Source organism: Triturus cristatus, chromosome 10, assembly GCF_964204655.1.
Source record: "Triturus cristatus chromosome 10, aTriCri1.1, whole genome shotgun sequence".
Lineage (NCBI taxonomy): Eukaryota > Metazoa > Chordata > Amphibia > Caudata > Salamandridae > Triturus > Triturus cristatus.
In genome coordinates this window covers 397,640,515-397,666,736 of record NC_140593.1, presented here as the reverse complement: position 1 = coordinate 397,666,736, position 26,222 = coordinate 397,640,515, and the positions used below count along the sequence as shown (strand labels likewise).

General features: G+C 42.9%; 1 protein-coding gene across 1 annotated transcript; it reads left to right on the top strand.

The window, feature by feature from the left end:
• Positions 1-1,008: 1,008 nt before the first annotated feature.
• On the top strand, positions 1,009-21,899 carry LOC146789507 (uncharacterized). The gene is made up of 3 exons (XM_085630101.1): positions 1,009-1,051; positions 6,938-7,082; positions 20,949-21,899. The coding sequence occupies exons 1-3, from the start codon at positions 1,020-1,022 to the stop codon at positions 21,516-21,518; spliced, it is 747 nt and encodes a 248-aa protein (XP_085486227.1). The 5' UTR covers positions 1,009-1,019; the 3' UTR covers positions 21,519-21,899.
• The last annotated feature ends 4,323 nt before the right edge of the window (positions 21,900-26,222 follow it).

Below are 26,222 nucleotides of genomic sequence, written 5' to 3'. Positions count from 1 at the left end.
AAGGCCACACAAGCTTGCAGGCCTAGGCTTCAAAATGGCCACCAGCCACATGGTGTTAACCTTCACTCACCTGAAAGGCAGGATGTTCAACTTGAGAGATGCGTGGATTGCTCTCGACTTCCCCCAAGAACTTCCCCTGGACTTAACTGAATATGTAACACAGTTCGCCCAAGTTAAATCCTTAAGGGAAGGGGGAATAGGGACAAAATAATAAACAAAAGACACTCCAATTTCAGCGCCCTTCTGTGTTCTCCTGTCTGTCTTCTTTTGAACACTGTTCTATTATAAAACAGAGAACAACACAACTTTAGAAATAAGAACATGAAATTTGCAAGACTTATATCTTATGTGTATATATATAGATATACCTTTGTTTATCTCAGGTTTAAGCTACACCTGAACACAGCGTAGAACGCACATCTGTAATGATAAAGGATGCAACATCAACTGGCGTTATTTGGTTATCCTGACTGTGCAAAGAGTTTGTTGGATGATGACTTACGTTGCCTATAAATACTCACAGCTAAATAGTTCGAAGAATGTCAACAAAATTAGTAATCCCACAATGTCTCTCTTGTCTTTTTCTTTGTGGTATTTAGCACCTTGAATGAGACGAATGCGCTGCGCCTGAGAAAGATCCCACCAGAATTTAGATAAGCAAAGTCTTTCTTTTTATATTTGCATTGTTCTATGCTTCTTTAAATTTGCATTGTCCTATGCTTCTTTAAACTTGCATTGTTCCATGTTTGCTGAAAAATTAGTAAGTCCAATACACTTGGCCAAGTATTACTTTAAGTAAAAATACAACGATGTTCAAGAAACTTACAGTTTGTTTCCTGTAGTAGCCAGCCGGTTACTCACTGTTTTACTGAATGATTTCTCTGTTTGTTTTCCTTTTCTCCGTAGGAATCCTGTTCGTGCAACTCCGGATATGAAGAAAAGAAGCTTGGGATGTCGCCGTGGCAACGAGGGAAGACCTTGGAGACTGGACCGGAAGCTTCACTGGGCCTTGGGAGCCGATGCAGGATCGTGGAAGGGTTTCTGCCTTCAGGTAAGTGTTGGGGAGAAACGAGCGTAAGCGCGTTTGTCAGGGTGCCTTGGGTTTAAATAGAATAACTGGAGGGTGGGGTTGGCATGTGGGGGAACCAGTGATTCACGTGTTGAGCTAATTCCAGTCCGCTTGCAGGGAACGTGATTAACAACGTGATCGCAACTGCCAAAAACTAAACATGTTCTGAAACGTGCATTTCCACAATGCTGCAGAGACAGGAATATGCAACGTGACCCACGTTTCAACAACACAAGTAGAATAAAGCCTCATGTATTTTATACATTAACATGTGAGGAGTTTCCCTTCATGAGGCTGTCTAAATAAGCAACAAGCATTGGCATGAGTTTAATCACATAAGTCTATTGCACATATTATCAACAAGCATTGGCAATGTTATCAAGAAGCATTGGCAATGATTTTAAACATACAGAAGAAAACAATTAACCATCTTCCAGATGAGTTCGAGCATGATTGTTACAACAAACTGTAACAGTCGCTCCCCTCAAAGGCCGCCCCACCGGACGAGGCTTGAGAGGGAAACGTAAATGAAATTGTCTCAAAAGTCGTGGAGCATGAACATATGATGCTGGTTCCCATGAGTTTTCAGTAGCATCAAAACCTTTCCAGGCAATCAAATAGTACAATTTACCTCGCATTCTCTTTGCATCCAAAACCTTCTGAACTTCATATTCTAGATGTCCGTCAACAGGGATAGGAGGGGGTGGAGGTTCTGATCTGGTTTGCGGATTGTAGGGTTTTAATAGGGATACATGAAATACAGGGTGTACAGGATATTCTTGGGGTAAGTCCAATTTAACAGTCACTGGATTGATGATCTTTTCAATTTCAAATGGACCTATGTATCTTGGCATCAGTTTTCTAGGTCCTAACAGCTTCAAATTCTTTGTAGAAAGCCAAACACTATTTCCCACCTGATATGGTGGAGGAGCTATTCTATGTTTATCTGCTTGCTTTTTCATAGAGTCTTTGTATTTATTTAAATGTTTCATAGCTTTTGCTTGTATATCTAGTAAGGAGGTAAGTCGCTCCGTGACCCCTGGTGTAAAAGAGGGAATCACAGAAATAGGTAATGCTTGTGGATGATACCCTTGTAAAAAGTAAAACGGAGTACATTTTATTGCAGAATGCACATTGTTATTATAAATAAATTCTGCAACAGGTAACACCTTATCCCATTCAGTGGGGAATTCTGCCATCAAACATCGTAGAGTCTGCAATAACGTTTGATTAACTCTTTCCGTTTGGCCATCAGTTTCAGGGTGAAAGGCCGTTGAAAGAGCTATATCCATTTTTAGACCTTTTCCTAAGTTGGTCCAAAATTTTGAGGTGAATTGACTCCCCCTGTCCGAAAGGATCTTGGCTGGCAAACCATGTAACCTCACTATTTCCTTAATGAATACATCTGTCAGTTGTGCTTCTGTGGGGAGTTTTACTAAAGGGATAAAATGTGCCATTTTTGACAAATAGTCTACCACCACTAAAATAGTAGTATACATATTTGCCTTAGGTAAATTGACTATGAAATCTAAACTGATTGTATGCCAAGGACTCGGAGGAGTTGGCAATGGTTGTAATAAACCCATGGGGGCTTTGTGAACAGATTTATTTCTTGCACAAATGGGACAGGAATTGACATACCTTTTAACGTCTGTGATCATTGAAGACCACCAAAAATGTTTTTTGCAATTCTCCAGAGTTTTTTGTGATCCTGGATGCCCTGCTAAAAGTGAATCATGATGCCAAGTTAAAATCTTTTCTTGCAAACTCTTAGTGGGCACAAATAACAAAGACTTATGGTACAATAAACCATCCTGTATAGAATTGTGAGGATCTTTTAACCATTCCTGTGTTGTTACGTTTAAATGTTCCTCCCTGAGTTGTTTTAAAAAATCTTGTTGTACAATTGGAGCCAGGATTTTTTGTGGAGGAATTATGGGGGGGCCAATTCCCTCTTTTTTTAAATCGGCTGTGTACCCATATCTAGATCAGACATCTGACTGAATTTGCTGAACACCTGGTCGATATGTAATAACAAAATCAAAGGCACTAAAAAAATTTAACCAACGCATCTGTCGAGGTGTCAATGCTCTTACAGAACTAAAAAACTGTAAATTTTTGTGATCACTAAATATAGTGACAGGGAATTTAGTGCCCATCAAATGGTGTCTCCATTCAGTAAAAGCCAATTTGATTGCCAAAAGCTCTCTCTCTGCCACAGTGTAATTTTGCTCAGCAGGCAGCAGTTTTTTAGAATAATAAGCTACAGGATGTAACTGACCATCCTGGATGTCTCTTTGAGATAGGACCGCTCCCACCGCCACCTGTGAAGCATCAGCCTCCACAAAAAATGGAAGATCTGGATCTGGGTGTTTTAATAGTGGTGCAGAGGTGAACTTTTCTTTAAGCGTTTTGAACGCATGTGCAGTGCATTGTGTCCATACAAACTTTTGTCCTTTATGTAGCAATTGAGTCAGGGGTACAACAGTTTCAGCAAAACAAGGAATAAAACGTCTATAAAAATTGGCAAAACCTAAGACCTTTTGTACTTCCTTAACACTTGTAGGCTCTGGCCACTCTTTTATAGCATTTACCTTCTTTACATCCATCATAATGCCTGCTGGAGACAAACAATACCCAAGAAAATCCACTGTATCTGTATTGAAAATACATTTTTCAAGTTTAGCAAAAAGATGGTTTGTCGGCAATTTCTGCAACACTGCTCTAACTTGCTGTACATGTTCTTCTCTTGTTTTTGAATAGATAAGTATATCATCAATATACACAATTACACACACATCAAGGAATTCATGCAAAACCTCATTGATAAAAAATTGAAATGCTGCAGGTGCATTACATAGTCCGAATGGCATCACTGTGTATTCAAATAAGCCAAATTTAGTTTTAAACGCTGTTTTCCATTCGTCATTTTCCTTGACTCTAACAAGGTGATATGCACCTCTCAAATCTAGTTTTGTGTATATTGTGGAATGCCGTAACTGGTCTAAGAGAACAGGTATTAAGGGCAATGGGTATTTATTCTTTATTGTGGCTTTGTTAAGACCGCGGTAGTCAATACAAGCGCGGAGACTTCCATCAGGTTTAGGAATGAAAAATAGTGGTGAGGATACAGGAGAAGTAGAGTGTCTTATAAACCCTGATGCTAATAACTCATCAAGATAAGTCCTTAAATATTTTGTTTCCTCTTCTGTGAGAGCATAGACTCTCGTGTTAGGCAAAGAAGCTCCAGGTATCAGATCAATGCGACAATCGTATGACCTGTGTGGTGGCAAAGAGCTAGCCTTTACTGGGTCGAAAACATCTTTAAACTCCTGATATTCAACTGGTAAATGAACGGCCTGTGTTTGCGTAGCTGCACAATGTAAAATAGGCATAGATTCAGTGAGTGCTTCCTGATAACAAGACTCACGACAAAAAGTGGAATCTAAAGTTACCGTTCTCAAAACCCAATTAATTCTAGGATTATGCTGAATTAACCATGGTACTCCTAGAATTAATCCAAATGTTGGCGTATCAATTAAGTCAAAGCCTATTCTTTCCGTATGTCCATTCTGACATACCATTATCAAAGGAGTTGTTTTCTTGGTGATCATTCCAGAAGATAAAGCTGACCCATCCACTGCACACACTGACTCAGGCTGAGTTTTCCACTCAGTTGGTATCTGTAATTTTTCTGCCATCTTAATATCCATAAAATTACCTGTGGCTCCACAATCTAATAAGACTGGGACAGAATGCCGTACATGGGTACTAATTATCAAAACTACATGTATCATGAAATGTCGAGGTATTCTTGGTACCACATTAGTGGAAACATTGGAGGTCAATAAAGATTCTTTACTCGTGCAAGAGACCCCCCTCCTTGACGAGTTTTTTAGTTTTCCTGTTCTGTGGTGTTTGTGATTACTGAATTAACCTTCTTTGCCCCTTTAGGTTTTATAGGACATTCTCTTGCAAAATGTCCAGATTTTGCACAATATAGACAAAGGTTCAGTTTTCTCCTTCTATCCTTTTCCTCTACTGATAAGGGTCCTTTAATAGTCCCAATCTGCATAGGTTCAGAATCAGATACCTTGGTATCACTTTCCTTTCTCTCATTCTTCGCTACTGAAAATCTTGGTTCAAATCGATTTTTATCACCCTTTCTTTCACCTAACCGATGGTCTAATTTGACCACCATCTCTACAAAATCTGAATATTCATCAGGAAGATCCACAACGTGTGCCAAGGCATCTTTTAAATCATCACGCAAACCTCTGTAAAAGAGCGAGGTACGCTTTTCCTCTGGCCATTGAGTTTCTGTCAAAAGTCTATTAAACTGGGTTACATACGTTAACAAATCTTGTTTCCCTTGTTTTAAATTTAGTAACTCATTGTCACTGGCTTGCACATATGTATGCTTGTCATGGTGTTTTTGAACAACGGCCAGTTATGTAGAATGGGATCATCTCGGTCGATATATGGTATAGACCAGTTGGCTGCTGTGCCTCCCAAATAGGAAAGCACAAAGGCTACCTTAGTCGCATCCGTGGGAAACAACTGTGGTTTACATGTGAAATGTAATTGACATTGACTAAGAAAAATAGCAAACTTTGCCGAATCGCCAAAAAAGCGTTCTGGGGCTGCCAAAGGGACAACATTAGGAACAGCCACCGTTACTTGTACCGGGGAAGAATTGGAATCAGGACTCGTAACTAATCTGGATACTTTAGACTTACTACCAAATATTGATGAGTCCACATGTTGCGATAAAACAGGATTTTCCCACAAGGAATCTCTCGGTTTATAACGAAGAACTTCCTGCCTTAATGCAGTATTCTCATGTTTCAATTTTTCAATTTCGATTTGCATCTTTTGTAACATCTCTGTTAAGGATTGATTGCGCAAAACATCATCAGCCAGTGCTTGTGCCATTGCTTGTCCATCAATGCCTTCTGTATCAGAATCCATTATCTCTCAAGGAGAACCTAATTTGTTGTGAAGGCTTACGCTTCTGTTAACCTTCACTCACCTGAAAGGCAGGATGTTCAACTTGAGAGATGCGTGGATTGCTCTCGACTTCCCCCAAGAACTTCCCCTGGACTTAACTGAATATGTAACACAGTTCGCCCAAGTTAAATCCTTAAGGGAAGGGGGAATAGGGACAAAATAATAAACAAAAGACACTCCAATTTCAGCGCCCTTCTGTGTTCTCCTGTCTGTCTTCTTTTGAACACTGTTCTATTATAAAACAGAGAACAACACGACTTTAGAAATAAGAACATGAAATTTGCAAGACTTAAATCTTATGTGTATATATATAGATATACCTTTGTTTATCTCAGGTTTAAGCTACACCTGAACACAGCGTAGAACGCACATCTGTAATGATAAAGGATGCAACATCAACTGGCGTTATTTGGTTATCCTGACTGTGCAAAGAGTTTGTTGGATGATGACTTACGTTGCCTATAAATACTCACAGCTAAATAGTTCGAAGAATGTCAACAAAATTAGTAATCCCACAATGTCTCTCTTGTCTTCTTCTTTGTGGTATTTAGCACCTTGAATGAGACGAATGCGCTGCGCCTGAGAAAGATCCCACCAGAATTTAGATAAGCAAAGTCTTTCTTTTTATATTTGCATTGTTCTATGCTTCTTTAAATTTGCAGTGTCCTATGCTTCTTTAAACTTGCATTGTTCCATGTTTGCTGAAAAATTAGTAAGTCCAATACACTTGGCCAAGTATTACTTTAAGTAAAAATACAACAATGTTCAAGAAACTTACAGTTTGTTTCCTGTAGTAGCCAGCCGGTTACTCACTGTTTTACTGAATGATTTCTCTGTTTGTTTTCCTTTTCTCCGTAGGAATCCTGTTCGTGCAACTCCGGATATGAAGAAAAGAAGCTTGGGATGTCGCCGTGGCAACGAGGGAAGACCTTGGAGACCGGACCGGAAGCTTCACTGGGCCTTGGGAGCCGATGCAGGATCGTGGAAGGGTTTCTGCCTTCAGGTAAGTGTTGGGGAGAAACGAGCGTAAGCGCGTTTGTCAGGGTGCCTTGGGTTTAAATAGAATAACTGGAGGGTGGGGTTGGCATGTGGGGGAACCAGTGATTCACGTGTTGAGCTAATTCCAGTCCGCTTGCAGGGAACGTGATTAACAACGTGATCGCAACTGCCAAAAAATAAACATGTTCTGAAACGTGCATTTCCACAATGCTGCAGAGACAGGAATATGCAACGTGACCCACGTTTCAACAACACAAGTAGAATAAAGCCTCATGTATTTTATACATTAACATGTGATGAGTTTCCCTTCATGAGGCTGTCTAAATAAGCAACAAGCATTGGCATGAGTTTAATCACATAAGTCTATTGCACATATTATCAACAAGCATTGGCAATGTTATCAACAAGCATTGGCAATGATTTTAAACATACAGAAGAAAACAATTAACCATCTTCCAGATGAGTTCGAGCATGATTGTTACAACAAACTGTAACACATGGCCAGGCCCACCCAACTATGAAACAATGAACTGACAAAAGGCCTATAAAAGAAGCCAGGCAAAGGATGCATGCTAAACCACACTGCTTTGCCTTTTTAATGCAATAAAATGAAAAAACGAAAATCCACAGGGCAAAACAAGGTCTGCAGGGTGCACACCAACACACCAGACACACACAGCAAAGGAATTTCTTTAACACACACCCAAAAACAGAAATACCCCCCAAAAACACATTTTCCAATTCAATCCAATGCCATCCATGCCCTAAATGATGTTTGAAATACATTCAACACACTCCAAAGGAACAGTTGCTTCATCATGCACCCACCCATGACTAGCTCTGGGCCTACTGGCTACCCACAACAATTTAAAAAAAAAGAATGATAGGTACCAAAATTGTAGTTGCAGCAACTGCAATGCCCCCAATCAGACACAACACCAACTTACTTGTAAAATATCAAATTCAAAAGTCCTCAAATCCAATGATAATGATGCAGCAGACACAAAGAGTGATCCTTCCAGCTCAAAATCCAAAGGCAGAATGAACAGGAGATGGGACAAAGCACTGGGAGGAGCCTGCTGGACAGGAACAGGAAGTTGGAGACTCTGTGGCACTTCCTCCTTCTCCCCCAAAAAGGACTCCTTGCACAAAAAAGGACAGCCAAATGTCAATCTGAGGAGTTTTTTTCATCCAAATTAACATTTACAGAAGGTTTTATGCTGCTAGAGATAATATTCTTCTCCAGATTGAAAATTTGGCGTGCTCGCGATCGCAAGCTTCACCACACTTCCGCCGGATGTCGATGGCGCTTCCAAAATGACGTGTTCGCGATCTCATGCTCTCTGTCACAGTGGAGATTGACGTGTTTGCGACCTCATGCTCTCTCTCGCGGTGGTAAATGATGTGTTCGCGATCTCAGACTCTCACAGTGTCTGATGGCGAGGCGAATGACGTGATCGCGATCGCGAACTCTCGCGGGATAGCGTGACCGGCTATCAACATCTCGTGGAGCACACGAACGGATCGGAAAACTCGTCGGCGAACACAGGGATCCCGGTAAGGCGATCTTACGCACAAGAACGCATTTTCAAAGAGCGAACATGAAAAAAATCTCCACAACGCTGCGAATCGTGGAAATTTTGGCATTTCCATGCTCTCCGGGGAATGCAAAAATGTCAAAATATCACTAATTCCGTGAGCAGAACGGAATTTGACGCCCACCCATAGTATCACCCTAGTTAGGGCTCATCAGCACAAAACCCACAAGAATATTGGCCACAAAAGTGGCTTTTTGTGGCACACTGTCTGTGTGCCTCTTAAGGGTTCGTTTATCTCTGCACCCATATTCGTAATAGGGTGCAGAGGAAATGTGATTCCCTCATTTGCATGCGGCCACCCCCTGAGGCAAATGTGGGAACCCCCTCTCAAGATAGTCCTGGCACTTTATGTGCACCAGCTCTATCAGTATTACAGAAGGGGCCAAACAAGTGTCTGCAGATACTTCTGTATACCATAGTGCCCCGGAGGCACAGAAAGTGGGCACACAAGCTTGTTGCTCCTGAAGCACTACACATAATATAGCCCCTGGTATATTGCCTCAGATGCTAACCTATCACCTCACTAAAACAGAACGTAAATTAGATTATCTCATCCATGATACCATTCCCTTTTCAAGCCTAAATGTTTTCATTCATAGAAATGGCTGATCACTTACACATTTCTTAATTGTCTGTCCAAACCAGCATCAATCATCTTTCACTACACTCCTATAAACTCCATTATTTCCTACCTCCTGATTGCCAAAATCATATCAGCTCAGCATTCCAACAACCACATGCCCAGAGCTGGCATGCCCTTTTAGGAACAGGCACCAATCCTCTTGCAATACATTAACTTAACAAATATCTTCACAAAACGCATAACTCTTTTACTATCACAATTCGCTCCCTGCGCTTTCATGCCCGCCACCAGGGGCCGTATTGTGGGACTTTACAGTATTCTAATAACCTTCCAGACCCCCCTGCATGCATATACTGACTTCCAGCCATTTGGACGCTACGTGGAAATTCCATCCATTCACAATCCATGCCAGGTTTTGTGGAAGCCAGGCTGCTCATGCCTGAAACTTCATTACCTAGAATTCCCAGCTCACTGCTTCATCCCCACCCTTGCAGGCCCAGGATGGGTGGAGGAATTCAAATTATCTGTGGATGGCTGCTGCCAGTCGGCTCACACATGATGCATGAGATTACTGTGAGCTCTTTTATGCCCCAGCTCCTTTCAGTCCAGTGTTTGTCATTGTAGCTGTGTTCCAATGAGAGTGAGCCTTGTTTCCTGAGCTTTTGATATCCTTGTTTCCTGAACTTTTGATATTCCTTGATTCCTGAGCCATAGGTAATCCGTATTCCTGAACTAGCACTACCTTCCGTGTTTCCTTGATTCCTGTTCCTGAGCTATAGCTATTCTTGCTCCTGAACTAGCACTGCCCTCATTGTTCCCTTGATTCCTTAATTCCTGAGCTATAGCTATCCTTGTTTATGAATTAGCAACTGCCTGTAGTGTTACCTTGATTCCTTTTCTTGAGCTATAGCATTCCTTGTTCCTGAATTAGCAGTGTCTTCAGTGCTATTTTGAATCCTGATCTTTAGCTATTCGTTGTTTCCTTGATTCCTGAACTAGTACTAATTATTGCACCATTGAACCCACTCCTGTATTTCCCTTGTTCCAGTACCTGCTTTTTTTCCCAGGACCTCCGCTTCAGTCCCTAGTTTGCTGTCTTCCTGTTCTACTCTCTTGCTTCTACTTTCCTTGTATGTTTGTTACTTTCTTTCTACCAAGTGTGTCCTTGTTTCCCTACTCTCCTGTTAAGGACTCCTCTTTCCTAGCTCCTTGTCTATTGTGGCTGTGTATTTAGTTCTATGCCCTTAGTGTTATTGCCTTACGTGTTCCTGTTTTGTCGCCAGGATCCGAGGGCATAGCTAAAAACTTAGGTGGTGTTTCTTGTCTACTGTGAATATTGTCTTTGAGTTACATTTATAACATCAGCATAGGTATCAGTTCCATAAACCCTGCTTTTGCATACATATCCTATATGTGAGTATTTACTGCCAGTATCTGTAACAGTAAATGTGGGTGAGTTACTTACTGAGCTTCAGTCTTACCGTGCGGCGGAGCTCCTGAGTGCTTTACCCCACATTCCCTTTCTTGATAAAGTTCTTATATATGTGTGTATATATATTCACTGAAAAAACCATAGGTTTCAGGGGTGTTATAGTTAGCTGGACTTTTCACTTGTACAAAACCATTGAAATTCCCCCGTTATAGTTAGTTCAGCTAACTATAAATCGCGCGCCCGCAATGCACTGCTGATGACGTCACATATTACATCACTCATGACATGGTCAGTGACATCACTCATGACATCACTGATGACATCTCAAATGACATCACTGATGACATCACTGATGACATCATCCAGTGAATGTGTGTTTTTCTGAAAATTAAATATGTTTTATATATGTATATCTCAAGGTCGATGGAAGAATAAATGGGTATATAAGTATCTAAATGGATGATTTGTTTTTGAAAAATTGATTGTGTAACTGACTGATTAAGTGTATCATAGTGAATACATGGCTTAGTGAGTAATGTTTAAATATGTAAATATCTGTATCAGTCTCTCACTTTGTGTATAAGTGGCTGCATGGGTTGGTGAGTAGCTACATGGGTGTCTATATAGGTTATTAGTTGTTTTTTTGAGTATCAGTCTGAGTGTCTGCATGGTTCGGTGGGGGGTATTACGTAGGGCATAGTTGCATGAATGAGTGACTCACTGTTTGTATGTGTTGAAGACAGCATGTGTGCAGGACTGTATGGGTGGATGAGTGTGTGTATGGGTGTGTTAGTGAGTGAATGACTGTCTCTATAGTGTCTTTATGAGTAACTACATATGTTTTAAACTAGTATATGTGACTGTTGGTGTATATAAGTGAGTATATGTGAGAGTGAGAGATTGAAAGAGTTCCTGTATGAATAAGTATGTGTTTCTATAAGTGATTGTTTAAAAGACTAAGTATGTGTAAGTTTCCGTAGAAGTAAGTGTGGTGGTGTGTGTATAACTGTATATGCAAGTAAATGTATGTTTGATTCTTTATTAGCATGAGTGACTATGTGTGTGAGTAACTCTATGGATGAGTGGCATTGTGTAACAGGATGTATAGGTGTATGAGTACATATGATGAGTGAGTACATGTATGAGTGACTGTATAGGACTGTTGGTGAATGAGTGGATGTGTATGTGGATCTTAGAATTACTGAAGAGGTTGTTGTAACTGGTATTGGTATGTCCATTGTTTTGAAAATTGTAGTCTCTATTTTTGAATGTGTGTATCAAAGGTTATATTAGGGTGAGAGGAGGTCTGCCACTCTATCACAAGGATGATATCCTCAGTGATGTCATCAGTGATGTCATCAGTGATGTCATTTGAGATGTCATCAGTGATGTCACGAGTGATGTCACTGACCATGTCATGAGTGATGTAATATGTGACGTCATCAGCAGTGCATTGCGGGCGCGCGAGTTATAGTTAGCTGAACTAACTATAACGGGGGAATTTCAATGGTTTTGTACAAGTGAAAAGTCCAGCTAACTATAACACCCCTGAAACCTATGGTTTTTTCAGTGAATTTCTGAGGTTTTTTAAATGCTAATTCCTAACTATAACGTGCCTGAAACCTAAGGTTTTTTCTGTGAATTTCAAAGGTTTTTTAAATGCTAATTTCTAACTATGCCTACAGAGATAGGACATGTGAAGAAAGAAGAAAAAATGCACAGAAAGAAAAAAAAGAAGTGCAGAAAGAAGCAACAGAAGTCCTCAAAGACGAAGAAAAGTGCAGGAAGAAGGATAACGTGCAGAAAGAACAAAAAGAAGAACAGAAAGAAGCCTTGTTGCAAAATCATCCTGTACCCTCAACTTTTTCAGACGGATACTGGTGGTAACTGAGTCTGACTAACCAGTCCTAGAGCCAGTGCTATGTTAAAAGACACTCAGAATACAGTGAAAACACCTACATACACTAGGGAACACTATGTGTTGGGGTCCCCCTGTGATTTGCATGACCTCCTCTGTAAGCCCCTAGTATATAATAGGGCAGGGGGATTAAAACTACCTCTTAAAAAAGGCCACAGGGCGTTTTTGCACACGTTAACTCAGGCCCCATCCCCTCCCTTCACCACTGTGTAAACACGCCCTGTGTCCGTTTTTAGTTGGGAGATTAAGTTCATTTGAATCCTGAGGGTCCCTAGGGTCCAACTAGCCCACTAGGTACCTCCAGTAAGTGCCACAGAGCTGCGTTGCAGAGAGGTGTAAAAAGTGGCACGGCCTGGACCACCTCTCTGCAATGCAGCTCAGTGGCGCTTACTGGAAGCACTTGGTGGGCTAGTTAGCCCCCAGGGGCCCTCAGTATTGAAGGGAAATTATATCCCCAATTTAAAACGTGCCATAGTGCGTGTTTGCACACGTCACCTCAGGCCCCGTCCCCTCCCTTCACCACTGTGTAAACGCGCCCTGTGGCTGTTCTAAGTTGAGAGATTAAGTCCCCTTGAATCCTAAGGGTCCCTAGCGTCAAAGTAGACCACTAGGTACCTCCAGTAAGCGCCACAGAGCTGCGTTGCAGAGAGGTGTAAAAAGGGGCTTGGCCTCAGAACACCTGTCTGCAGCACAGCTCCCTGGCGCATACTGGAGATGCCTGTTGGGCTAGTTGGCCCTCAGGGACCCTCAGTATTGAAGAGGAATTAATTCCCCAACTTACAACTCGCCAGGGGGCGCGTTTGCAGAGTGCTGCAAGGAGGGGGCGTCGCCTCCGGCACGATGCCAGTCTTTTATTTATTTTAATTTTTTAAGAAGGGGGGCTGTGTGGTTCCCCTTCTTCTAATTTATTGGCCCTGATGACCCCATCCCCCAGGGCCTGTCTCCTAATTATATTTTTTTGACCCCAATCCCCAGGGCCGGCCACTGTTTTTTATTATTTAAAAAAAATATATATTTATAGACACACCTAGGACATGCTGGACAAACCGTACGTACCTATCACCATGACGATTTGCGTGATATTCATTAAAAGGCGACTATGCATACAATGAATCCACGTGGAATGTATTTACACCACTAGTGAAGCTCTGACATGTGTGATGCCCTACCGTGCCTAATCCCGGTAGACACCCTTGTCGTTTATTTATACAAACATGGGTAGCTATTGACGGGCACATTTAATACACATGCACACCAAGCCATTCAAAGGGGATTCGACAAAAATTCGACCAAAACTATGCAAGAAACCCCCCTCACGATTAATAAAACACACATCCACTGCCGGATGTGTAATACTTTTTATTTTACTCTCTGGAAAGGGGACGAATATCACTTGAGAGTCACAGCGCGCTCCTGGCAGAGCCCAATGCTGTGTTACACCCACCATTGCCTGCTGAGTGCCACACACCTCTGTGTTGTATTCCACTAGCTAGTGCATATGCTATGACACTCTCTAGCCCATGTGCACTGTAACACCACCCCGTGAATATGTCATGCCACACTTGTCTTCGCACGGGTTATATTGCCCCATCTAACGTGCCTTCCTCGATGCCTATGTTATAACGCACAGTGCTATGCCATACATATTACAATCTGGGATCCATATCTTTGTCACAGTGCATATGCAACGTTACACTCCCCAGTACATATTTTATATTACAACTTTAGAGACTAGTTAGGTTATACAACACTGCCCTGTGCATATTACACTCCAAGGCGCATATCGCATAGCACGCGCTAGTGCCTGTGCTATCTCGCGCTCTCCAATGAATCTGTCATTGCGCACAATGTATTGCATATTATATTTCACGCCCGGTTCATCTTATATCACACTTTTTGGTGCATAGTTTATACCATACACTATATCTAGTTTTCATTTTCAATCTTGCTCTCAGGACTATGTTCTATATAACACTGTGTTCACCTACCCTTTTCACGGGCATTACATTTTGCGATAGGGGGTGGAGGGTCAGGGGGTGTTTCTGCCAAGTGAGCCCGGAGTCACAGTCACAAACGTCCTCTTCTTCCTGAATAAAAGTGAGATTATGCTGCATACTTGTTCATATTTTAAGTAGTTCGCACAGACACACGTTTTAAAAACAATAAAGTTCCTAATACCCGCCTTCTCTGAACAGTTAGCTTGCTGCCCCATCCCCCTCCTCCCTATCCTCTGTTGTGTGAATCCATGGACTAGCCTCCTCCCTCCTGCCATGCATGGTCTGATGTGCTGCCACTGCCCTCAATTTAGTATGATGTACCAGTCCACTCCTCCTGCCCTCCATTGCCCAATTCTATGTCCCATCGTTGACCTCCTGCTTAAACTCTGTGCTTAGCTTGCTGCCCCTATTCTCCTTCTCCCTGCCCTCCGATGTCTTTGTGCATGCCCCTGCTCCATCCTTTTTGCTCACCATGTTCCATGGACCTGCCACTCCTATCTACTCTGAGTGTTCTGTTGAGCTGCCACTCCCCTCCCACCTGCCTAGCATTGTCAGATGACTGTAACCTGTCCCTGCCACCTCCACCCTGCCTGTCCACATGCCATGCCCCTATCCTCTTCCTCCTGTCCACATGGTCCATTGTACTGCCACACCCTTCTGCCCTCCCTGGTCTGTTGTGCTGCAACTGCTCCTCCTGCCTTCCCCGTGCGGTCTGTTGTGAGGCCCCTTCCCCTGAACTTTCTTGTCTGTGCACAGGTCCTGACCCTCCCTTCTATCCTCCATCGTCCTTTGTGCATGCCCCTGCACCCTCCTTCTTGCCCATCATAGCCATTGTGCTGCCACTAACCCTCCCACTTGCCATGCATGGTCTTCTGTGCTGCCATGGGCCCTCCCACCTCCCCTGTGTGGTCAGTTAGCTGCCCCTGACCCCCTCCCACCTTCCCTCCATGGTCTGTGTGTATGCCATCACAGTCTCACTGTTGCTCTTCATGGTGTGTCTTGCTTCTAGTGCCCATCCTGCCTGACCTCCATGGCTATCTTGCTGCTCCTGCCCTGCCCCCTTGCCCCCAGCCCTCTATTTACATGTGCAGACCCCTACTCCCTCCCTCCTGGCTCGTCTGTTCTATTGTAATGCCCCTGATCCGTCCCTCCTGCCCTTTATGGTCTGTTATGCTGCAGCTTTCTCTCCTGTCTGTCCATTATGGTCAGCTAGCTACCATTGCCTCTTGCCCCTCTGTTCTCTGTTGTCCATGTGCATGGTCCTGTCCCCTTCCTCTTGCTTTCTATGGATTGTTGTGCTGCACTCCCGTCCCGCATGCCCTGTGTGGTGTATTGTGCTGCTGCAAACCCTGATGCCTGCCCTGCAGGGTCAGTTTGGTGCACCTCTCCATGTCCCTCCTGTCCTCTGTTATCCAAGTCCATGTCCCTACCCCATTTCCTTCCATGATCCAATGTACCATACTTGCGAACATTTTGAACTTGGTAAGAGGGAGATTTTGAAAAAAAAAACTGGGTATTGATTTTCCCCTTTGAGTTACATTGAAAAAGAGGAGATTGTAGACAGGAGACAGATCAAATAAAGCCCATTTGAGCTTAAAAACATTGGACGTTTCCTGGCTGAATCGGGTCTGTTGGCATGTATGGTTGTACTACCATTGCCTCTTCCTTCTGCCCACAATGGTCTATTACATTGCCACAGCCTCTCTTGCAAGTCCTGTATTGTTGGTTTGTTGCCCCTGCCCCCCTTTCCACTTCCCTCCATAGTCTGTTGTGCTGCCACGGCCCTTCCTGCCTGCTCAGTGTGGTTAAATTGTTGCCTTTGCGCCCTCCTACCTGCCTTCAATTTTCAGAGTCTGTGCCCCTGGCCTCTGCCTCTCAACAGTATCCTAATGAACAACTAGATTGCTAACATTCTATATTTATTACAAAAGTGTGGAACGCCTGACGTCATCTTGATGTAATCAAAACTGTAATACCTAGAGCATTTCCTTTAGAAATTACATGTATGAGAGGGTCTTATTGGCATCAAAATTATGGTTAGTGCTCTAAAAGACTAAAATAAGGACATATTTTCTGAGTTTTCAAATAGCGACAAAGCACTTTTAAATTATTTGTTATCTTTATGTTTTTGTATCCAGTTGACCACTTGATTAAATGTTGCACTTAGGGGAGAGGATGTGGTGTTACTTCCAGAACTGCAGACTTTGCAACTGGGGACCAGGTTGGAGTTTCTGCTTCAGCTCGACATTCTGTGATTCTGGTCAAATCACTTAGTCTCCCCATGTCTACAACCAAAATGAATTTGTTCTTGTGTGATGTAACCAATGCTCATGTAAAGCACTCCAATACCTGACAAGTCTGCACTATATAACACTGCAAAAACACAAAATAATAAGTGTTTTGCACACTTCTGTCATTGGGCTATATTTGGGCTACATCTGGGTGATTTTGGGCTACATTTGGGCTCTTTTGTCTCCGGTGGCCATTTTGGGAGATTTATTTGTTATGAAGTTTCCTAATTTCCTCATGTACTGCAGTCCCCTCAGTAGGAAATGCTTTCAGTTTTTTACTTTGATTCCATCATGAAGGTATTCAGATATGTCACACATTTGCCATAAATTCTGAATGTTAGCACTCTAGTTGCTCATTAGATCACTGTAGGAAAACTACCGTTCACCATGGAAGTCTGCTCCTGGTATTAAAAGTGCATGTTTCGGTCTGCATGTCAGAATTTTTTAATGAAATAGAAGAAGATTTGAGAAGTCACTCAAAATGTGCCCTCATTTTCTTTCTTCAGCATTAATCATAATTTCTATGGCAAAATGAACCCCCTCATTGTGTTCCTTTTTAAATTAAATGTTTTATTGTTACCAGTATATTCCAATCAAGATGGCTTCGGGTGTGCCATACTTTTGTCATAATGAAGACAGTAAGCACTCTAGTTGTTTTTAAGACCACTCTGGGACATTCTGTCATTGGGCTAGACTTGGGCTACATCTGGGTGATATTTGGGCTACATTTGGGCTCTTTTGTCTCTGGTGGCCATCTTGGGAGACTTATTTGTTATGAAGTTTCCTAATTTCCTCATTTACTGCAGTCTCCTCAGTAGGAAATACTTTCAGTTTTTTACTTTGATTCCATCAAGAAGGCATTCAGATGTGTCACACATTTGCCATAAATTCAGAATGTTAACACTCTTTTTGCTCATTAGATCACTGTAGTAAAGCTACTGCTCACCAGGGAAAACTGCTGCTGGTATGGAAAGTGCATGTTTCAGTCTGCATGTCAGAATTGTTTAATGAAATAGAAGAGGATTTGAGAAGTCACTCAAAATGTGCCCTAATTTTTCTTTCTGCAGCCCTAATCATACTTTTTATGGAAAAATGAACCCCCTCATTTTGTTCCTTTTTAAATTAAATGTTTTAAGAGTTACCACTTTAATCCAAGCAAGATGGCTTCAGGTGTGCCATACGTTTATCATAAGTAGGACTGTTAGCGCTCTAGTTGTTCTTTGGAACACTCTGGGAAGCTGCAGTAGAACACAAAGGAATCAACTGACAGTCTCTGCCCTTGTTGGATGTACATGTTTTACTGAGAATGTCAGACTTCATTCTCACATGACTGAGAAAGATAATGTGAATTTACAGAAAATATGTTCTCAGTTTAGCTTATAGATCACCTTCCAAACCTCTGTGGGAAAAGCATGAGAAAATATTTTTCTCTCAATCATGATATCCCAGCAGAAGGCTTTTTCACATGGTGAAATCACCTTAGAACATACCACAATTCCTAAAATGAGTATGGTACCATCAACAAATGATTTATAATGTAACTAATGTCTTGAAACCTTCTATTAACTGCAATGATTTTTAATGAGGTGCTATCATGTATATTGGTCCCAAGATGGCTGCCAACACTTCTTGGATGAAGTGCTGACAGCCAATCAGATCTCAGGATGAGATGTGTGGTTAGGCTCCGCCCACATATATATATATGATTTTACTTTTGATTTTCTCAGGAACTACTGAACAGATTGACACCAGACCTGCAAAAGGCACTTCCCTGACCTGAGGACTACCTCTCTGCCAAATTTCAAGTAATTCTGTTCAGCCGTTCGGGCTGTACCTTGGACTAAAGGTCCCTATGGAAAAATGCATGGGGAAAACGTGTTTTGGGACCACCCTTTTTTCTCGGCCCCCGCTTGACGAATCACCCCGAGACTTTCAGGGTAGGAGCGGAGCGGAGCGCCCCACCTATTTTGAAAATTTTGCGAGGATTCGTTAACCAGCGCCAAAGTTATTCCAAATAGAATGTTGCGGATTTCCTATGGAAACACGGTCCTAACTATAACTATCTACTATATATATATATCTTGCACGTCTGTCCTGGGTGTATTTATTCTGAATGCTAAATCGCCTCTTGAGTGCCTATCTTTTCTGAGTCTTATCCATCTTGTTCCCTAGTGCAGGCTTCTCCTTTGGATTCCTTTTCTCCTCTGACTTCCTGTGTGATCCTGGGCAGCACTGTACTCTTCTTTCTGCTTACATTTTTTACCCAGTCACCTATTCTTGCCCAAGTCCCTGACTGTGTCCCAGACAGAGTCCAGGACAGTCCCCGCCAAAATGACCAACTTACATTTCCAGGGTCACTTGTGAGGTTTCTTTGCAATCAGTTAGCTAACATTTTTCTGTTAGATGTGTGTGTGAAATTAGTGAAGATGTGTCATAATGAAAGGTTTTAGAAAGAAAAGCACCAGTGCTTTATTTAAGTTTGTGCAGGGCAGTTCCACAGTGCCCAACAATGAAAGGCATTTAATGTCTACTTTAAAATTTGAGGATGTTAATCTTAGTCCTGAAACAAAGAACCTTCTTATGAGAAATGGACATTTACATTCTTATTGGCTCTTAAACACCTCTTTGCCAGATCCTATCTTAATCTTCTGTTCTGTTCCCGATTCAATGAATGTGTCAGCATTGCAAAAGGACAAAGATACCTTACTCTGTTTGCGGAACAAGAGTTCTGATTCTCGCATGTCTGCTGGAAGTGGCTATAAAATAGCATGTTTAACCACATAACAGACAAAGAAAGAGCAGATGGATTTCATAACCTCTGTTTTCCATTCGAATGATATAGCCCAGTCTTGTGACCCAGTAAAGATCACAGTCCCTGATACTGAAGAGGCAATGTTTAATACTACTTTGAAAGTAAACAATAATCAGTTAACAAAAGAGAGAAAAGACCTACTAGAACAGAGGCGGCTAATAGCCAGTTTGAACAACATCCAAGGTTTAGTTCTGTTGCTTGTTGGGAAGTTGCCAAGCCTACCACTGTCCTTGTAGAGAAAGATCTACAATCTTCACAGAATATAATTAAATCTAAGATTCTGGAATTACAAGAGAATACAATGTTTCAGACTCTGTTAAAATGCTATAACCCAGAGTTCAAGTGGGAATTTTAAACCCCTGTACAGGACTACTTTCCCGCCTCTAGGTTAGCCTCTTTGGAAATGGAGAATGAAACCTTGCACTCTCTTTTGTGGTCCCCTCAGATCTGTTCTAGTGAACGTGTGAATAATACCGTGGCTCACCACCCAGATTCCACTCACAATAGCCATGGTACTTTGTTACAAAGTGTAGTTAATAAAAGTATTTGTTTGAATTCAGAATTTTCTAATTCGTCTGATGGTTTGTCTTCTAGTGCTTAATGCATATAGGCACTACATTTGTGATGTGTCCATCTACTTTTAAGAAACCCCAGATGCCAGGAAAAGCACTAACTATTCTCTTCCAGGTAGTAAGGTCAGTTCTACCCCAGAGGTATCACATACACAGAAAATTGACGTTCAGAAAAAGCTGAACCAGTGTTCCACATAATCCCTGTTGTGACAACATCCTGTGGCTCAGTCCATTCTCTAGATCTAACTGCTGTGACTGAAGCCAACCTCCTCCCTGAGAAGAAACAAAATCCTGACCCCTTGTTTACTTTATCACCTTCAAGCACACTACATATTGAAAAATCTGGAAATATCTGTACTCTATATACTAATGAATTTGTACCACCTTGTAATGCAAAGGAATTTAAGAAGATCTCCCATGATCAAGTAATCTCTGACCTATTTCCTCTGAATAAGAAATGTGAACTTCCAAATGGTAAAGGAAGTGGTCTTCAAAGACTCTAAGATAAGCACTATCCTTAGCCATTCCAAAGAAAGAGCTTCATTGTGTTTTAATATGCCATGGAACTGTGCAGATTTCACTACTGACAACAGGGAATCTATTGTTCATGAGCTACTAACAGTCTCAGATTTTAAAGACTGTCAACCTTGTGTCTCTCTGCTTTCAGCTTGCCTTCTTGCAGAGTCTTCAGAGTCCTCAGCCGGCTTACTGCCGTGAAAGCCAGAGTCCTCAACCGGCTGTCTGCCGTCGGAGCCATTGCCTCCAACCTGTCTACTGTGAGAAAGAGTGGGACTCTAATATGGCCGACATTCCAGCCCAAGCCATGAAAGAGGAAAGTGTTGCAGCTTTTCCAGAGGACAGGGCATGTGGAAGGCTACACCCCCTTTTTGACGGTAGAGAACGCGAGAAGGAGCCGCTGCGCGTGAGTCAAGATATAGGCAAAGACGACGTCGCATGGGAAGCCGAAATGAAAGAAGACGCAGGGACAGAGAAGGTGGTGACGAAAACAGAGGAGTGCCCCACTGGAGTTCCACCCCGAATGGGAAGCGTGGCTGAGGAGGCGTCCGAGTTCCTTGAGAAAAACAGAGTAGAGGACCCCAAGGAGGAGCTGACCTGCAGCATTACCTGTGGTATCAGTGGACCCGGAAGTGAAACCAACGTCATAGTACCAACCACCACGACCCAGGAGATGGGTTGTGGTCCAAGGCAAGTACCGCAACATAGATGGTGCTTTTGACTGGATTGGTGGGGCGCCACAGAATAGAGAGCACTCTAGTGACAGGTGGCAAGCAGAGATTGATGCACGAAAGGTCGGGGCACACTGCTCAATCCCTCCACCACAAATTCCCAGCTGTGAACTACCTACCCTGCCTGGTGACAGTGGCACATAAGTGAAGCGCCCCTTCACGAATTAACCCATTCTAATTGCTTATTTCAAAATCTTTTTTATTTTTTACAACGACCTGCGAGGTCTGAAGCTTCCTGAAAAGGGAGACCCCTGAAGGCCCACCTGTGAACCTGAGAGACTACTAGGGACTTATTTTTACTCTGAATTCTCTTGACTGCTTTTTGTTTCTCAATTAAAAAGAAAAGAGTAGCAATACGCTTCAAGAACCAGACTGCTTGTGTCCCTGCTTTGTCTATTACTAAATCTACCATCGGAGCCAAAGCCTCCAGCCTATCTGCCTTCAGAGCAAGAGCCTCCAGCTTGTCTGCCTTCTGATCCAGAGCCTCCAATCTGCCTGCCTTCAGGGCCCACGCCCTCAACTCACTTGCCTACTGAGCCAGAGCCTCCAAGAGCCTGCCTACAGAGCCAGAACCTCCAACCAGCCTACTTACAGAGCCAGAGCCAGAGCTTCCAGCCTCCCTGCCTTCTGACACCAAGCTTCTAGCTTGCATACCTTCTGACCCTGAGCCTCTATTTTGTCTGCTTTTTGACCCTGTGCTTCCAGTTTGCCGGCATTCAGGGGTCTCAGCATGTATACTTTCAGAGTCTGAACCTCCTGCCTCAGAGATAAAACTCTCAGCATGTAAGCCTCCAGGCCCTGGGTTTCCTGCATACCTGAGTGCAGAGTCTTCTGCATGTGAGTCTTCTCTATGTTTTACTCCAGGGCCAGAGCTTTAGGTCTGCTTCCAGTCTCCTCCTTTGTCTTTAGCCAGCTTGCCTTTGACCTCTGTGCCTCCTGCCAATCCGTTATCTGCTTTTGACCCTACCATCAATCTGCCTTTGTTTTCAGAGTACTACTGTAGTCTGCCATCTGAACTTAAAACATCTTTGATTCTCGCTTCTAAGCCCACGTTATTAGATTTGGAGTCTTCAGGTTCTACCTCCAATCCTGTTATTAATTTACAGCCTATTATTCTACCCTTCAGAAAATCACAGTTTTTCCACAGTCCTCTGGTATCTTGCACTACATCTCTGATGGAAATTTACTTATTTCTCAGGAGCAAACACTTTGAATCCAGTTCCAGATTCCAGGAGCCGGTCATTGAAGGGGGTGTACTGTCACGATTCTCTCCCTGCGCTCTAATGCCCACCACAAGGAGACCAAATTGTGGGACTTTCCAGTGTTCTAATAAGCTTCCAGACCCGCCCCCTTCGCATGCATATACTGACTTCCAGCTGTTTGGATGCTACTTGGAAATTGCCATCCATTCCCTATCCTATACAGTGTTGATGGTAAAGTTAGGTACAATTGTGCCCTATTAGCATATAGAGATGCAATAATTGTAGCTAAAAGTGCATTCTACGCGATCAAGATCAAGGACGTAGAGAATTCAGCCAAGGAGCTTTTTAAGACAATAATCGCTCTTTCTAAGCCACCTCAGGACAACACTTACCGGCCAGATCAAGAAACATGTCAAAAGCTTGCCGGGTTCTTTCAAGATAAGGTGCAGGTAATTTATAAAGATTTTAAGAATCTGCACCCAAGTCTGGAGAGTCGGGGGCAGCTTTGGACAACTAGCACTAAGAGCCATCCTGGCCTTAGGAATTTCTCCCCCATCACAAGAGAGGAAACCTGTAGACTGGTTACCCTAACTAAATCAGGTTCACCTAAGGATCCTTGCCCCCCTTCAATTATGCATCTTGCTGCAGATTTGATTGCTGGAGAACTATCCTCTCTAATTAATCAAGTAATTGAGTCTGGTAGCTATCCTTTAAGTTGGAAGATTGCAACAATCAGACCACTGTAAAAAAAAAACGCACTGAACCCCCACATACTAAAGAATTACCGCCCAATTGCCGCACTGCCTATTGCAGCCAAAATTTTGGAGAGGGAGTTAAACAGATCATTGACAGAATACCTAAGCTCCCACAATTTGCTTGACTCAACTCAACACGGTTTCCGTGCACAACACTCTACGGAGTCAGCACTTCTTGTGGCAGCAGAGAAAATTCGCAATATAGTGGATAAGGGAGGCAAGGCAATCCTTGTGATGTTGGACCTGTCGGCGGCCTTCGACACCGTAAACCATGCGGTGTTGATTCAAAGGCTTCAGGAAATTGGCATTCAGGGGTCTGCGCTGTCCCTTCTCTCCTCTATTCTGGAAAGTAGGGAGCAAAGTCTGCTGTGGGATGGGTTACAGTCGGACAGCTTCCATCTGCCATGTGGTGTTCCGCAGGGCTCAGCGTTGTCACCTAAGCTGTTCAATATTTATGTGACCCCTCTGGCTAAACTCATCAGGAAGCATGGCTTCACGATAGTCTCTTATGCTGATGATTCCCAGCTCATAATTTCCGCGGTTAAACAATCTAATGACATGGTTTTTAAATTCCATAGCTGCCTGTCTGAAATTATGAGTTGGATGCAGGAGAGCTTCTTGAAGATCAACACCGAGAAGACTGAGATTATTGAGTATGGCCAGGGGAGTCCCCTGTGGAACGGATCATGGTGGCCGGTAGGGGCCGGGGATAGTCCCTGTCCCGTGCCCAAAGTAAGAAACCTGGGCGTGCTGTTCGACAACCAGCTAAATTTTTCAGCTCATGTCAACAGTCTTTCGTCATCTTGTTCCTATTTAATAAGGACTCTGCGTAAGATTTTCCCTTTCATCAAACTAGAGCTGCGTAAGACCATTGTAGTTGCTCTTGTGCTGTCCAGACTGGACTATTGCAACGCCTTACTGTTAGGGATAAATAAGATGCAGATAAAGAGGTTGCAGACTCTCCAGAATGCTGCGGCGAGGCTATTACAGGACGTCCCAAGAGATCAATCGATCTCAGGGGGAATTAAAACATCACATTTGCTCCCTGTCCAACAGCGTATAGACTTCAAGTCTATATGCTTAGTACATAAGGCTGTCTTCGGAGGGGGAGCCAAGGATGTTCAGAAATTATTCATCCCCTATACCTCTGGCCGTGTGCTAAGGTCCAGCACTCGGAGTCTTATCAAGGTCAAGCGGATCAGGAAAGTTAGATGGGGCGGTAGAGCTTTTTCAGTCCGTGCTGCTGGACTCTGGAACAAGCTTCCCTGTTCCTTAAAATTAACAGAAAATCATCAAGCTTTCAGAAAACTGTTAAAGACACGTCTCTTTCAAGAGGATCGTATTTGAGGACTACGTCTCCCTCTGTGCTTACTAGCGCCAAGACGCTTCGGCATGCGCGTGCTATATAAAATCCTATCCTATCCTATCCATGATGGGTTTTCTGAAAACCAGCCTGCTCATGCCTGAAACTCCATTTCCTTGAATTTCCTGCTCACTGCTTCGTCTCCAACCCTGCAGGCCAAGGATGGGTAGAGGAATTCAGCTTACCTGAGGCTGGCTGCTGTTAGCCTGCTCACACCTGATGCATGAGATTACTGTGAGCTTCTTTAAGCCCCAGCTCCTTTTAATCCAGTGTTGGCCACTGTAGCAGTGTTACAGTGAGACCGATTCTTTTTTCCTGAGCTTTTGATATCCCTGTTTCCTGAGCCTTTGATATTCCTAGATACTTGAGGCATAGTTGATCCTTGTTCCTGAACTAGCACTACCTTCAGTGTTTCCTCGATTCCTGTTCCTGAGCTATAGTTATCATTGTTCCTGAATTAGCACTGCCCTCATTGTTCCCTTGATTCCTGAGCTTTAGCTATCCTTGTTTATTAATTAGGAACTGCCTGTAGAGCTACCTGTTCTTGAGCTATATCATTCCTTGTTCCTGAATTAGCACTGTCTTCAAAGCTATCTTGACTCCTGATCCTTAGTGATTCATTGTTTCCTTGATTCCTGAACTAGTACTAAATATTGCACCATGGAATCCACTTCTGCATTTCCCTTGTTCCAGTTCCTGCTTTTCTTCCCATTACCTCTGTTTCAGTCCCTAGTTTGCTGTCTTCCTGTCCTACTGTCTTGCTTCTAGTTTGCTTGTATGTTTGTTACTTTCTTTCTGCCAAGTCCTTGTTTCCCTACTTTACTCTTAAGGACTCCTTTTTTGCTAGCTCCTTGTCTATTGTGGCTGTGTATTTAGTTCTACACCCTTGCTGTTACTGCCTTGTGTGCTTCTGTTTGGTCACCAGGATCTGTGGGCATAGATGACAACAGAGTGCTTTACTCCACATTCCCTTTATTGATAAAGTTCTTATATATGTAAATATAAATGACTTGCATGTCTGTCTGGGGTGTAATTATTCTGAATGCTAAATCGCCTCTTGAGTGCCTATCCTTTCGGAGTTTTATCCATCTTGTTCCCTTGTGCAGGCCTTTGGATTCTTTTCCTCCTCTGACTTCTTTTGTGATCCTGGGCAGAGCTTTACTCCTCTTTCTGCTTACGTTTTAACCCAGTCACCAGTCCTTGCCCAAGTCCCTGACCAGAGTCCCGGACGGTCCCTGCCAGAATGACCAACCCACATTTCCAGGGTCACTTGTGAGGTTTCTTTACAATCAGTTAGCTAACATTTTTCTGTCAGATGTGTGTGTGAAATGAGTGAAGGTGTGTCATAATGAAAGGTTGAAGAAAGAAAAGCAC